Source organism: Triturus cristatus, chromosome 5_2, assembly GCF_964204655.1.
Source record: "Triturus cristatus chromosome 5_2, aTriCri1.1, whole genome shotgun sequence".
Taxonomy (NCBI): Eukaryota; Metazoa; Chordata; class Amphibia; order Caudata; family Salamandridae; genus Triturus; species Triturus cristatus.
In genome coordinates this window covers 190979174-190992393 of record NC_140588.1, presented here as the reverse complement: position 1 = coordinate 190992393, position 13220 = coordinate 190979174, and the positions used below count along the sequence as shown (strand labels likewise).

General features: G+C 46.8%; 1 protein-coding gene across 1 annotated transcript in view; it reads left to right on the top strand.

The window, feature by feature from the left end:
• The first annotated feature begins 3835 nt into the window (after window positions 1–3835).
• LOC146822775 (cytosolic non-specific dipeptidase-like) overlaps window positions 3836–13220 on the top strand; it is a 252033-nt gene continuing 242648 nt past the window's right edge. The window contains exon 1 of the mRNA XM_085606962.1: window positions 3836–3906. Within this exon, the coding sequence (XP_085463088.1) occupies window positions 3904–3906 (3 nt within the window). The 5' untranslated portion in view covers window positions 3836–3903. The remainder of the gene's footprint in view (window positions 3907–13220) is intronic.

Here is a 13220-nt window from a genome sequence, read left to right as displayed (position 1 = left end):
TGCACACTTAATGCTTATGTGAAGCTGCTATATGAGTACCAGAATACAATGGATGTGATAGATTGCAATGTGTGCATGCAGTTGCATGCGTCTTTGGAGAAGGGTATTCGCTATCACCATCTTCCTTTGACATATAGGATTACATGAAGTCTGTTGCTTAGTATGTTTTACGGTAAGGGTCATTATAAGTATTCATTTTATAACTATGATGCAGTGCTTTCAGAGGTTCCAGCTTATAAGCACCTGTATAAGTATGATTATTACAAGCAAGAAGATAGAGTGGGAAAGTATTTCATACCTACTGTCACCTTGAATACAGCTCATGCACATCACCATAATTTGACTTGTATGTTAACTGATATATAAAAGAAATTTGTATATCAAGTAGAGGATAGACATAGACAGTTGTCAGTGAAAACTAACAGTAGGGATGGGAAAACTGCATGAACCAAGGAGGAATTAGCTCACAAGGCGAAAGGGCATTCTGGTCCAATAGCTTTAGATCTTGAACAGAGAGGGAAGTTATGCATTTGAAAGGTACAGACATACTATGATAACATCTATGTGGAACACAGTGTATGTGATCATGTCTTCACGATTGAAGCAACAGCGAAGAAGTTTGTGCATGAGACGGTGCAAGTGGTACCGAATGTGTACTTTGTGTGTGGGAAGAATGCCTATGTACGATTGCCATTGAATAGGTATGGTACATGTTATGTAGCTGTGGTATTCCCAAAGATCTATCATGTTGAAGACTTAGGACCCTTGGGAGGTGAAATGCATCACAGGGACAAACGAGGTACAAGTGCAGGAGAGATAATTGGAGACGTTTTTGGAGCAAGAATACCTAGCTTAGGATTAGTTCTCAATGATGTTTAGATAAGGAGGCTGTCAACGATTGTGGATGTGGTCAGCAAATACAACTCAGTAATTATTGCTTGTAGATAGAGAGATGGTGTCGATGAGAGCTATGGTGATGCAGAATCGTCATGCTTTGGATGTTTTACTAGCCAAAGAAGGTGGAGTCTGTAAAATGTTGAGGGTTTAACAGTGCTGTACTTATATACCTGAGAACAGCAAAGATCTGGGAAGTATATAAGTAACATCACTGAAATTCATAGTGCGATACATGATTTGGCCACTGAAGGTGTTTGGGATAAAGTTGGAAAGGGATTTTAGAAGGTTGGAAACTGATTTGCTAACCTTGGAAAGGGAATATTTGGTTATATCTTGAAGCCCATCATTATAGTTGTGGTTTGTGTGATCATGTTGTTGGGAGCTGTGAAGACCTACAAATGGCATAAGGCAGGACAAGCTGAGAGATCTCTTAGGGAACAAGAGAGGAGGATTGAGAGACCGCAGGGCAGTCACTATGAGAATTTCAAAAGCTTAGAAAAGTTCCGTCAGGGAAGACAGGCTACAACTTCTGTTTAGGTCGGTTCGTTTTCCAGGAAATTCTGACACTTATCATCAGAGGGGGCGAACTGATGGAGCGTGATGGTGTTCTGAAAATTGTAGGGGTGCTTTATGATCGCTGATAGTTCACACCTGCATATATTCCTATGCTGTATTAACATTTGATCATTAGAAGTGTTCAGTAATAACAAGTGAAAGTACAAATGCTAAGTAGAAGAGAGTGAGACAATGTATTCTTCATGTTATAATATTGTAATCTGTAGTATTTGATGCCATTTGCCTAACGAAGTTGCTTATATGTGATAATGTATGTTTAACGTGCACCATATTAAAGTTGCACATAGAGCTGATGAAGTTGCATATAATGTGTAGGACTACATACGATGGTTGCAGCTAGCATGCATTGATGTGCTTTGTAATGCAATGTGTATTTGAAAGCCCTATGTCTATCATTCTAATGTTGGCCTATTTCTGTAGGCCTGTAATGTATTTTCCCTGGGGGCTCTGTAGCAAGGGTTTTAGAGAAACTTCATGTGCACGTTGGATTTGTTCTGTTCACAAGTTTCTGTTGCAGGTGGAGAAAGTCGACTTTGTTAGTTAGAATACCGTCTTTTGTTTAGGAGAGTTAGGCTCAGGAGGATGGGATACATTTTGCTGAAGAAAGCTGATAATTGGGAGCCAGTGTTCTTCCTCCTTAAGGGAGGCTTGGGAATCAAGGTCATCGAGCCAGAAACTGGAAGCACCGATATCGCATGGAAAATCACCTATAAGAAATGTCCAGCGAGATGAGGTGATCTGTGGGCGTGTTCTATGTTCTTGTGTTTTGTATTAGGGATAGTGTCGTGGGGAGGAGTCAGGATAAGGGGTGAGGAGATCGAAGGAGACAGAAGAAGCATCTTAGAGCAAGCTTTGTAGCTTTGGCTACTTGGCCCATACAACGTGAATGTACTTCTTAGGAAGTCTTCATGTGCTCACACCTTTTCTTTTTCCTGATCTTGCCAGGGGAATGCTAGGAAGGGATGTCACGATAGTGTTAGTGTAGGGAAAGACTAATGGTTTTTGTTTATCCATGCCAGATGAAGACCGAACTTGACATGGTGGCAATCATTGCCTGTGTTCTGCTCTTGGAGATTGTTATTCTGTGATCCATCGCATTTAGTTGGCCCGTAGATTTGGATTTGGATTAGTTCCTTTGTACTTCTACAACATCGTAATGAGGTGCTTGTTCATTCAGTTGTTTTTGGTATTGTAATAAACCTACTAAATTGGAATCTGGAGTCTTTGGTCCTTCAGAGTCCCAGTCCTTGCAAATTGTGAGCTTGTTTAATGATTTGTTTCTCCCCTCTACACTTCTCAGCAGGCAATAAAGGTGCGTTGAACCTAAGTTTTATGGTAAAATGTTTTAGAGGAACTTGACCCTTTTTCACACTAAAGGCAGTCTAGTCTGGGCGGGGCAGGGCCCGGACAAGACCAGAGGAGGAGTAGTGCATGCTGTAAGTGCTCATGAGCGTTTGGCCGACTGTCTAAGGCTGGCCAAACCATCATACGCACTTTGAGGTCTCTTCACCCGAGGTATTTTGTACAGCCGGGTGGAGCAGAGGCACAGGCTCCAAGGACCTGAGCGAGCGTTATACAAGCCCACTCTGACCAATCACGGCACTGCTCTTATGCTGTATTACCAGTGTGAGAGCAGTGTCTTGATTGGCATCTAGGAGCCTGTGCAGTGTGCAGGGGCCTGGAGTAGAAGAACCCCGAGATGGCAGCTAAGTGCTTTCTTTGGGTAATATTTACTCCCCCCTCACCCACACACACCCACGCCACACCACTTGTTGTGAAGCAGAGCTGCTACTGTGTGTAGAACTGGGACGGTCTGAGTCTTCGCAAGGATGAGTCCAATAAATGAAACCTTTAAAAGACAAGACTTCAAATCAAGACCATGAGGATCCATTCAAAATTAGGTTCATTTCCGAAGGCAAAAAGTTGGTAAATAGGCAAGTTTCAAATTTTCAGGCAGGATTGACACAATTTTAAATCGAACAGCTGTGTTGATTTTTCTTTCATTTTGTTTAGCCTCCTTATATTGTCCTTCATTGTAGGACAACTTATCAGTCGAGTAGCCTACCTGCTACTGTCTACACTTTCCTTAGAAACACAAATGAATTCCTACAGGAAGGACTGTTGTGTTTTAAAAAGCGTGAGGGTGCCCCCTAGTGAGAACAAGTGGCCTCTTCCTCTGCAGGTACGAAAGCTTTGGTCGTCTCACTTCTTCCATCCCTCTGGGGGACGCCACTTGTATTTTACGCTTATTCTGTTTGGCAAGGCAAACTGGGAGATTAAGGATCCCTCCCATGTTTGCTTTGTTTACTGCGCATGCTCTTCGAGGAGTGTGCATAAAAAGTGGAATAAAAGAAGGCGGATAGCTGGTGGCAGCTGCAGAAGGCGAACAGAGTTTGCAGCACCGAAAGGAACTCTGGTCCATCTCCCACAATGGTAAGTAATGAGAGGCGTCCTGCAGTCTGTATTATATGATGATTGTTACATAATGTTCAAATTGAACAGAGTGAGCAGTAAAACATACTTTGTATCCAGGAATTTGAAGGATGAGTTTGAGGGACAACAGTTTGGTATTCTAACCCAGCTAGGGGGTAAATAGTGAAAGCTCACTTTACTTCATTGTTTAGACGCCGTTATTCATAGATCGGGTCTTTTCATCACTAAAACTTTATTACAGTCACTAAACGCTGGACAAGTAAAAGAAACATCATACTCTTTTCTTTGTTTTCTTTTTTTCTTTTTTTAATCACGATCCAAATATTGCATTGACATGAATATAAACTTAAATATATATTCACAGGTAATATTCATCGTGAACTCAGCAAACAAGTAATCAATAAATATAAATATAGAAATATCATATACTCTTTTCAATGCTTTACAATGTTTTCATCCATGTTCTCTCGCAAAAATGTTTATATAAAATGGTGCGGTACAAATAAAACATTTGATCGAGTTTTGGGTACAAGTGAAAAGTTTCTGGATCTGGCCGTATTGCGTGCCAACGGGCAAATCATTTTGTGGCTCCTACTTTGCAAATAGTCAATGGCATTGCTGGCAATGTTCGACTTTTGTTATTGTACTGTCCTCATTATACTCAGGGCCACTGGAATCATACGGCAAAGGATTAACCAATTAAGCATCAGGGTTGATTGAATTATGCAGCAAGAAAAGGCAAATTATGTGGGTAATGCGACACATTTTGTAATAGCATTAGTTCATTATTTTGTCATTTCACTCAGGGTAACTGTCTGGGCAAAGATGTCACCTTATTAGTACCAGTTTAACAACCAAATTCACCAATAAGAAATTGAACAAGCATTGGCATAGCCAATAGGTCTCGCCTTTGGGACCTTATATGTGTTTAGCCAGAGCTATTGGCTTTGCCAATGTCTTTAAGCTATGTTGTAGAGCATTGTGACTGCTGTGCAGTATGTTGAAAAGTTGTAATAAAAAGTGTTATAAGTATTTTTGTTGCCTTATATATAACTAAGAAGACAACAAGAGAGTGAAGGTTGGGAAATAGTACCTGAATTACAACATGAGCAGCGGACGGACACTAGGGGAAAATCAACAGATGATAGATTCAGAGGGCGCACTGAGGTGGTGCTGAGTGATGCTGAGGTGGTAGTGTGCTGGTGCGGAGGTGATGCTGAGGTAGTGGTGCCGCACTGATGCTCAGGTGGTGCTGAGTGATCCCGAGTTGGTGCAGTGCTGAGGTGATGCTGCACTGATGCCGAAGGGGGCTGTGCTGTTGCCGAGGTGGGACTGTGCTGTTGCCGAGGTGGTCCACTAATGAGGAGGTGGTGCTGTTCTGATGCTGAGGCACAAGAAAGGAGAGCGAGAAGAGCAGCAGGAGGTAGAACAAAGGAGAGTGAGGAGAAAAGCAGCGTGAGGCACAAGGATGAAGAGTGAGGAGGAGAAGAGCAGTGTGAGGCATAAGGAAGGAGAGTGAGGAGGAAAAGAGCAGCGTGAGGCACAAGGAAGGAGAGTGAAGAGCAGCGTGAGGCAGAAGGACGGAGAGTGAGGAGGAAAAGAGAAGCATCGGGTAAAATGAAGGAGAATGAGGAGGAAAAGAGCAGCGTGGGGTACAAGGAAGGAGAGTGAGGAGGAAAAGAGTAGCATGAGGCACAAGGAAAGAGAGTGAGGAGGAAAAGAGCAGTGTAAGGCACAAGGAAGGAGAGTGAGAAGAAGAGCAGCGTGAGGCCCAAGGATGTAGAGTGAGGAGAAGAGCAGCGTGAGGCCCAAGGACGGAGAGTGAGGAAAAGAGCAGCCGTTAGGCCCAAGGATGGAGAGCGAAGAGAAGAGCAGTCGTGAGGCCCAAGGATGGAGAGCGAGGAGAAGAGCAGCGTGAGGAGGAAGAAAGGAGAGTGAGAAGAAGAGCAACGAAGAGGACTTTAGTTGTGATTATTTATAATCGGATCTTGCTTTTGTGCACTCGGCATCTATTCACCACTTAAAACAGGGGCACATATCTTAAAAATATACATATGATATGACGATGGGTGTGCATGCCTCGGAGGCACTGAGATCTTATGCTGCCAACAAATCCACAGATGCTGAAATGTTGAAAATGTATGGTGCAAAATGATTCAATTTCAAAAAACGGCAAAGGAAATTTTCGCTTGCTTTCTTGGAATTCTTAGGAAACTTGATACATATAGTTGAAATAAATAAGCGCTGATTCTGTAAAGCTTTCCTGTATGGAAAAGGTAGGAGTCCGATGAGAACAAATGTACAGGCTGTGTCTGTGGGGGATGGGAGCAGGAGGCAGCCAGGAATCCCCGGCACCGTTGTTCCCCCAAGCCAGCGTCTGAAGTGGGAGAGAGGACCCTGCGGCTAGAGAGCTGGTGTGGATATTTCTCAGGCTATGATTCTACAATCCGTGCAGGAGTCCACGGAGGCGCTTCCTGAACTGTGAAGCCTTGCTTCAGGGAGCTAGGTTTGTGAGGAGGTCTCCGTTTCAGCTCAACAATGCAGTTTGTTAGTGACGGGGTAGGTGTACCTTCCACAAACCAGTCCTGATCTATCCCAGCTCACTCCAGCAGCCTTGTGCGTACCGGTATGTTCCCCTGTAAAGCAGGCAGCTCGGCCTCGCTGGCTGACAGAGGCAGAAAAGGCTCCTTACAAGGCTCGGGCCTGGTTTACTGTGAGGCTTCTCCAGGTGTCCACGAGCCTCCTCTTTCAGACTGAAGCCCCAGGTTTAAGGTAGCTGCCTCCCTTCTCATACCGCGGCTCCAGTCACCTTGGGAAGGGCTCGTTGCTCCTCTGTCGGGACGGTGTGAGAGGGGGAGAGGGTGCTGCATTTGTTTCCTGCCTTCCGTGACCGATGCCCACCCCCTCAACTCATCCATATCAAAGTACCCCAGCGCAACTCAGAGGCTGCAAAACACTGTTGTCTTGATGAGCTGAGGTACAGTGCTCTGGAGTCATGGATGTGTCCCACCTCCTTGTCCCTTGACCCAGGTACCCCCGAAAGGGCCTACTGTAGCCTTACGGTTAATGACGTTGCTGTTATTTGGAACTCCTCCTTTGCCCATATGTCGAAAGCAAAAGTGCATGAAGAATGCGCATTTGCTTGAGGAAGGTGAATTTGCCACTCTCGCCCGCACCCAGCTGCAGGATCGTCACAAGCCACTTGATGTGCGTCTTCTCCACTTGAAGGTTTTTATCGGTCTCCCTTGACTTGCGCTGCTTCTCGGCCTCGCGGCTTTTAAGCGCACAGTGTGGAAAGCAGACGTAGAGCACACAACGGGTGGGCAGTAAGTCTACCATTGTTGCAGAGCGGCATCAAGTGAGCTGGTAAAGACAGTTTCATGTCATACCAGATTTAAACTAATTAATTTTAATTTCCTCCACCATACATACATAACACTGATTACATTTAGTAAGATGTATGTGGGCAGGGGAGAGACTTGCCCCTGAAGTGCGGGCGAGGGAGCCTCCTTTTTACATATGTCATGGGATTGCCCGAGGGTACGAGAGTATTGGCAACAAGTTGTATCTCAATTAAGGGACATCACAAAATGTGTTTACTGGGTCTTATTAAGAAATTCAAGAAATGGAAGATGCAGTTGAAGTTCTTGCAGCTTGCCTTGGTCTTAGCAAAAAGGAGAATAGCTATTGATGGATGAGCACTAGTGCTCCATCCGTCACTTTATCGTGTAGGAATGTGGTGGAATGGGAGATTGCTGAGGAAGCACATATGAAGATTAGTTGTATGGTCGATAAACTACAGGAGGATCTAGATGCCATGGCTACTCAGTTGAAGGGTATACCTGGCACTGTAATTGTATTGTAATTGTAAAAATATTTATTAAGCGCGGTTGCTGCCCGTAGGCGTCCAAGCGCTGAGTTGAACAGAGAAGTGAAGGGAAGAGGAGCTAAGGTACACAGGATTTGGCGAACAGCAGTGTCTTCAAGTTTTTACGGAATGAGAAAAGGTCTGAGTTGGAACGGAGTGAAAGGGGGAGAGCATTCCAGAGCCTGGCGGCATTCAAAGAAAACAGCCTGCCCCCAGACCTGGCTCGCTTTACTCTGGGAACGACGGCGAGGAACGCCTCCGTCGACCGAAGGTTCCTGTTAGGGTGGTAGGGGATGACAAGGTCGTTGTTAATGGCTGGGCCCGTTTTCCAGAAGGCGCGGTGCGCCAAGCACAGTGCCTTAAAGGTCACTCGCTGCCTCACTGGCAACCAGTGGAGACTTTTTAGAGCAGGTCTAGCCGACTGGGTGCGCGGGACTTTCAGCAGAGAACGTGCTGCACAATTTTGCACAACCTGCAATTTTCGGAGGGTCATCTCAGGAGCCCCCACATATAAGGCATTGTTCGAGTCCAGGCGAGACTGGATGAGACCTTGTACAGCCACCTTTTTGGCCTCTAAGGGAAGTAGCGGGAGAACCTTCCTCAAGATTCTAAGTAGGCCAAAACATGGGGCGGACAGTTTTGTGGCCTGGGTGGAGAAGGAGAGTTTGTTGTCCAGCCACACTCCCAGGCTTTTAACACTTTCCTTAGGGGAGGGGGGGGGGTCCCAGAGTACTGGGCCACAAGGAGGTGAAAGGCACAGGAGAGGTTGGGCCTAGGAGCATGAGCTCCGTCTTTTCTCCGTTTAGTTTAAGGGAGGAGTTGGTCATCCATCCCTTGACGTCCTCTAGGCATTTTAACAGATTGGCTGGGGAATGCCTGTTATTCCCAGTTGCCAGCGAGACCACAAGCTGGGTGTCGTCAGCGTATGACACCATTTTAATGCCATACGGTTCGACAACACCCGCCACCGGCCCCATGTACACGTTAAACAAAACCGGGCTTAGGGAGGAGCCCTGTGGTACTCCACAGCTCAGGGGTTTGTTAGAGGACATTGTCTCACCGTCGAGGATCTGAAACGACCTCCCAGACAGAAAGGAGTCAAACCACCTTAAAGCATCACCTGAAACTCCGATGTTATGGAGACGGTCCAGCAAGGTGGTATAGCTGACCGTATCGAAGGCGGCACTTAGATCAAGGAGGATCACTGCCACTGATCCTCCCTGATCCAATATCCTTCTAGTTTCTTCGATGACCGCTAACAAGGCGGTTTCCGTACCATGCTTTGGTCTGAAGCTTGTCTGGGATGTGTGTAATAGAGAATGCTCCTCCAGGAACTGGACCAGCTGTGCATTTATATATTTCTCTAGCACCTTGCCGGCCCAGGGGAGAAGTGAGATGGGGCGGTAGCTGGAATGGTCATCTGGGTCTAGGCTGGGTTTCTTCAACAACGCCCGTACCATGGCCTGCTTCCAAGCTGTGGGGACAGAGCAGGCAGATATGGACGTGTTTAGAAGATCCAAAATTACAGGCAGGGTGGCTTTGCTAGCCTGCATCAGGACTTCTGGAGGGGCAGGATCACAGGGAGAGCCCGACTTGACCTGTCGTGCCACTTTGCTTAAAGTGTCGAGGTCCAGAGGAGGGAAGTGCTCGAGAGAAGGCTGGTCAGGGTGAAAAGGTGGTCTAGGAGGGGGTGGATTAATCACATCCGGGGTTGTAGCTATAGTTGAAAAGGAAGAATACATTTTTAAAACTTTGTTGTAAAAGAAATCTGCAAGCTCGTTGCATTGGTCCTGGGTTTTGTTAGGAGGGGGTGCCGTATTGGCACTGGAACATTGCTTTATAATTTGGAAAATTTCTTTGGGCTTTGATTTCGCTTCTAAAATTTTCCCAGCGTAGTGGGTTGCCTGGGCCGCTCTGATCCCTTCTCTGTAGGCTTTAATCGCCTCTTTGTAGGAGGCCTTTTTGTCTGGGAGGAAGTCTAAACGCCAGGCTCTCTCTCGTTGCCTGCAACGGCGTTTTAGCTGTCTTAGAGAGTCAGAGAACCAAGGGGCAGATTTCTGTAGTCTCTTCGAGGAGGATCTATGAAACGGGAGGATCGAGTCTAGCGAGTGGGTGATCCAACTTTCATAGTTGACGTTTGCCACATTAGGGTCTAGGCAGGGTGCCGGGCGAGTGGAGTCCAGGTTGTGCAGCCAGGCCTCCAAAGGGAGTTTTGACCAGTTCCTCCTAGTGGTGACTTGAGGAGGTAATTTGGGGGTTTTAAGTGTGACCCAAGTAAACAGGACCAAAAAATGGTCTGTCCATGGAAGAGGAATGGGTTGATCAACAGTTATATCCAGGCAGTTACTGAATATAGGATCAAGTAAGTTGCCTTTTTCATGGGTCGGGGCTGCAACCAGTTGGGACAGTTGGAGAGCTTCCAGATCGTCTAGTAATTCCTGAGCAATGTGGTCTGAGGGGGAGTTAAAATGGAGATTAAGGTCCCCTAGGATCGTGTGGTTGGCGGAAGAGAGGATTCTTTCCGCTATAATTTCAAGAAGAGACCTATGGAACATTTTTACAGGCTCAGGGGGGCGGTAGATCAGGGTGCCTGAGAAGGAGCTGTTTGCGTTGAACTCTATGCAGAATGCTACACTCTCGCACTCAGAGATAGTTTCTGCTGTAGTACGGCATCGGTATTGGTTCTTCAATATGATCGCCAGACCTCCGCCTCTCCCTACCTGTCTATCCAGTCTAAGGATATGGTAGCCTACGGGTAGGGCTAGAACCACATCTGGCTCAGAGTGAACAGTGAGTCACGTTTCAGTCAGGAAAACCGCGTCTGGCTTTTGCTCCTCAAGCAGCATGGCAATCTGTGTGCTATGTTTTGGTAAGGAGCGGCAATTTAGCATGTACATACTGTACGTTTGTGCCGCGGCCGACGGGGATTTGCGGAAGGAGTGTTTGCACCCCGAGCATCGGGCGGGTAGCTCTGTGGGAGCATAGATATGGGAGCACTGGGAAGTGGCAGTCCTGCCTATGCTGTATAAGGCCGCCAAGCTGTAAGTCCTGCTCTGGATAGTGTGGGAGCCAGGGTTTGTGGCCCCGGGTCCCGGCTGGTCCCGGACGGGCGCAGACGGGCTTGACTTGTGCGCGACTTCGGCGCGCAGTCGGCGCTCCCGCTGCGCTCGTCCGCTGCGCTTGCGTGGAAAGCACATTTAAAGTGAGGGGGTGTGGGCGTGGCCTATAAGGTGGGCGTGGCCTCGCAAGAGCAGCGATGGCGTCCCTGACAGAATGATGTCCCAAACAGCGCTAAATCCGCTGGTTTGTAAGATCCTGTCAGGCGCTTCAGCCCAGAAGAAGCACAGGTGAGAGTGCGAGTGAGTTAAAAGCACAACAAAAGATTCAACAAATTTAAAAATTCTGCGAGTTTTCTCCTCCGGCTTCCGCCTCAGAGGTCAAAGTTCAACTAACGCGCTAGTGCTCCGCGCTGTAGTTATAGGCGGGGGTGTGGGCGTGGCCTATAAGGTGGGCGTGGCCTCGCAAGAGTAGCGATGGCGTCCCTGACAGAATGATGTCCCAAACAGCGCTAAATCCGCTGGTTTGTAAGATCCTGTCAGGCGCTTCAGCCCAGAAGAAGCACAGGTGAGAGTGCGAGTGAGTTAAAAGCGCAACAAAAGATTCAACAAATTTAAAAATTCTGCGAGTTTTCTCCTCCGGCTTCCGCCTCAGAGGTCAAAGTTCAACTAACGCGCTAGTGCTCCGCGCTGTAGTTATAGGCGGGGGGTGTGGGCGTGGCCTATAAGGTGGGCGTGGCCTCGCAAGAGCAGCGATGGCGTCCCTGACAGAATGATGTCCCAAACAGCGCTAAATCCGCTGGTTTGTAAAATCCTGTCAGGCGCTTCAGCCCAGAAGAAGCACAGGTGAGAGTGCGAGTGAGTTAAAAGCACAACAAAAGATTCAACAAATTTAAAAATTCTGCGAGTTTTCTCCTCCGGCTTCCGCCTCAGAGGTCAAAGTTCAACTAACGCGCTAGTTCTCCGCGCTGTAGTTATAGGCGGGGGGTGTGGGCATGGCCTATAAGGTGGGCGTGGCCTCGCAAGAGCAGCGATGGCGTCCCTGACAGAATGATGTCCCAAACAGCGCTAAATCCGCTGGTTTGTAAGATCCTGTCAGGCGCTTCAGCCCAGAAGAAGCACAGGTGAGAGTGCGAGTGAGTTAAAAGCACAACAAAAGATTCAACAAATTTAAAAATTCTGCGAGTTTTCTCCTCCGGCTTCCGCCTCAGAGGTCAAAGTTCAACTAACGCGCTAGTGCTCCGCGCTGTAGTTATAGGCGGGGGGTGTGGGCGTGGCCTATAAGGTGGGCGTGGCCTCGCAAGAGCAGCGATGGCGTCCCTGACAGAATGATGTCCCAAACAGCGCTAAATCCGCTGGTTTGTAAAATCCTGTCAGGCGCTTCAGCCCAGAAGAAGCACAGGTGAGAGTGCGAGTGAGTTAAAAGCACAACAAAAGATTCAACAAATTTAAAAATTCTGCGAGTTTTCTCCTCCGGCTTCCGCCTCAGAGGTCAAAGTTCAACTAACGCGCTAGTGCTCCGCGCTGTAGTTATAGGCGGGGGGTGTGGGTGTGGCCTATAAGGTGGGCGTGGCCTCGCAAGAGCAGCGATGGCGTCCCTGACAGAATGATGTCCCAAACAGCGCTAAATCCGCTGGTTTGTAAGATCCTGTCAGGCGCTTCAGCCCAGAAGAAGCACAGGTGAGAGTGCGAGTGAGTTAAAAGCACAACAAAAGATTCAACAAATTTAAAAATTCTGCGAGTTTTCTCCTCCGGCTTCCGCCTCAGAGGTCAAAGTTCAACTTTGACCTCAGGATGGGATGACTATACAGGCCACGCAGTCGCGGGGAGACAGCACACAAACGGCACAGGATCCCGATAGGATGGGTGTGATTATGTCAATGACTGCCCCAAGCCTTCAGTGAGTGACTTCTGGTTTGACGGAAAGAAGAGAAAAGAGAGATGGGAGATACGATTGTTAAGCAGTCTTAATGCCTTATGAACAATTCTGAGTGGAATGAAAAAACTGAGGGAGAGATTTTTAAACTGTAATCATCGGAGAGTATTATTGGTAATTGCACAATGACGTGTAGACTGTACCATGTTATGTTGGTTATTGTTTAATTCATAACTGTTTAAAGGTAAAAATCAAGTAGGCGTGCAAACACATGTAAGGGATGTATAAATCTGTATTGCTCCCTGAGATGGGTGACTAGTTGTATAATGCCTAATAAAACGAATAATAATAAAAAAAGTATAACATTAATATCACACACAAAGTTGGTTTGACAGTTTAAAAAAAAAACTGGAAAACATGTATTTTTACAAATGCACTACTCTCTAATAATGTTTCTGTTTTGTGTTAATTGTTGGTGGGCTTAGAGCCACAGGCTTGGATAAATCGGTAAAAA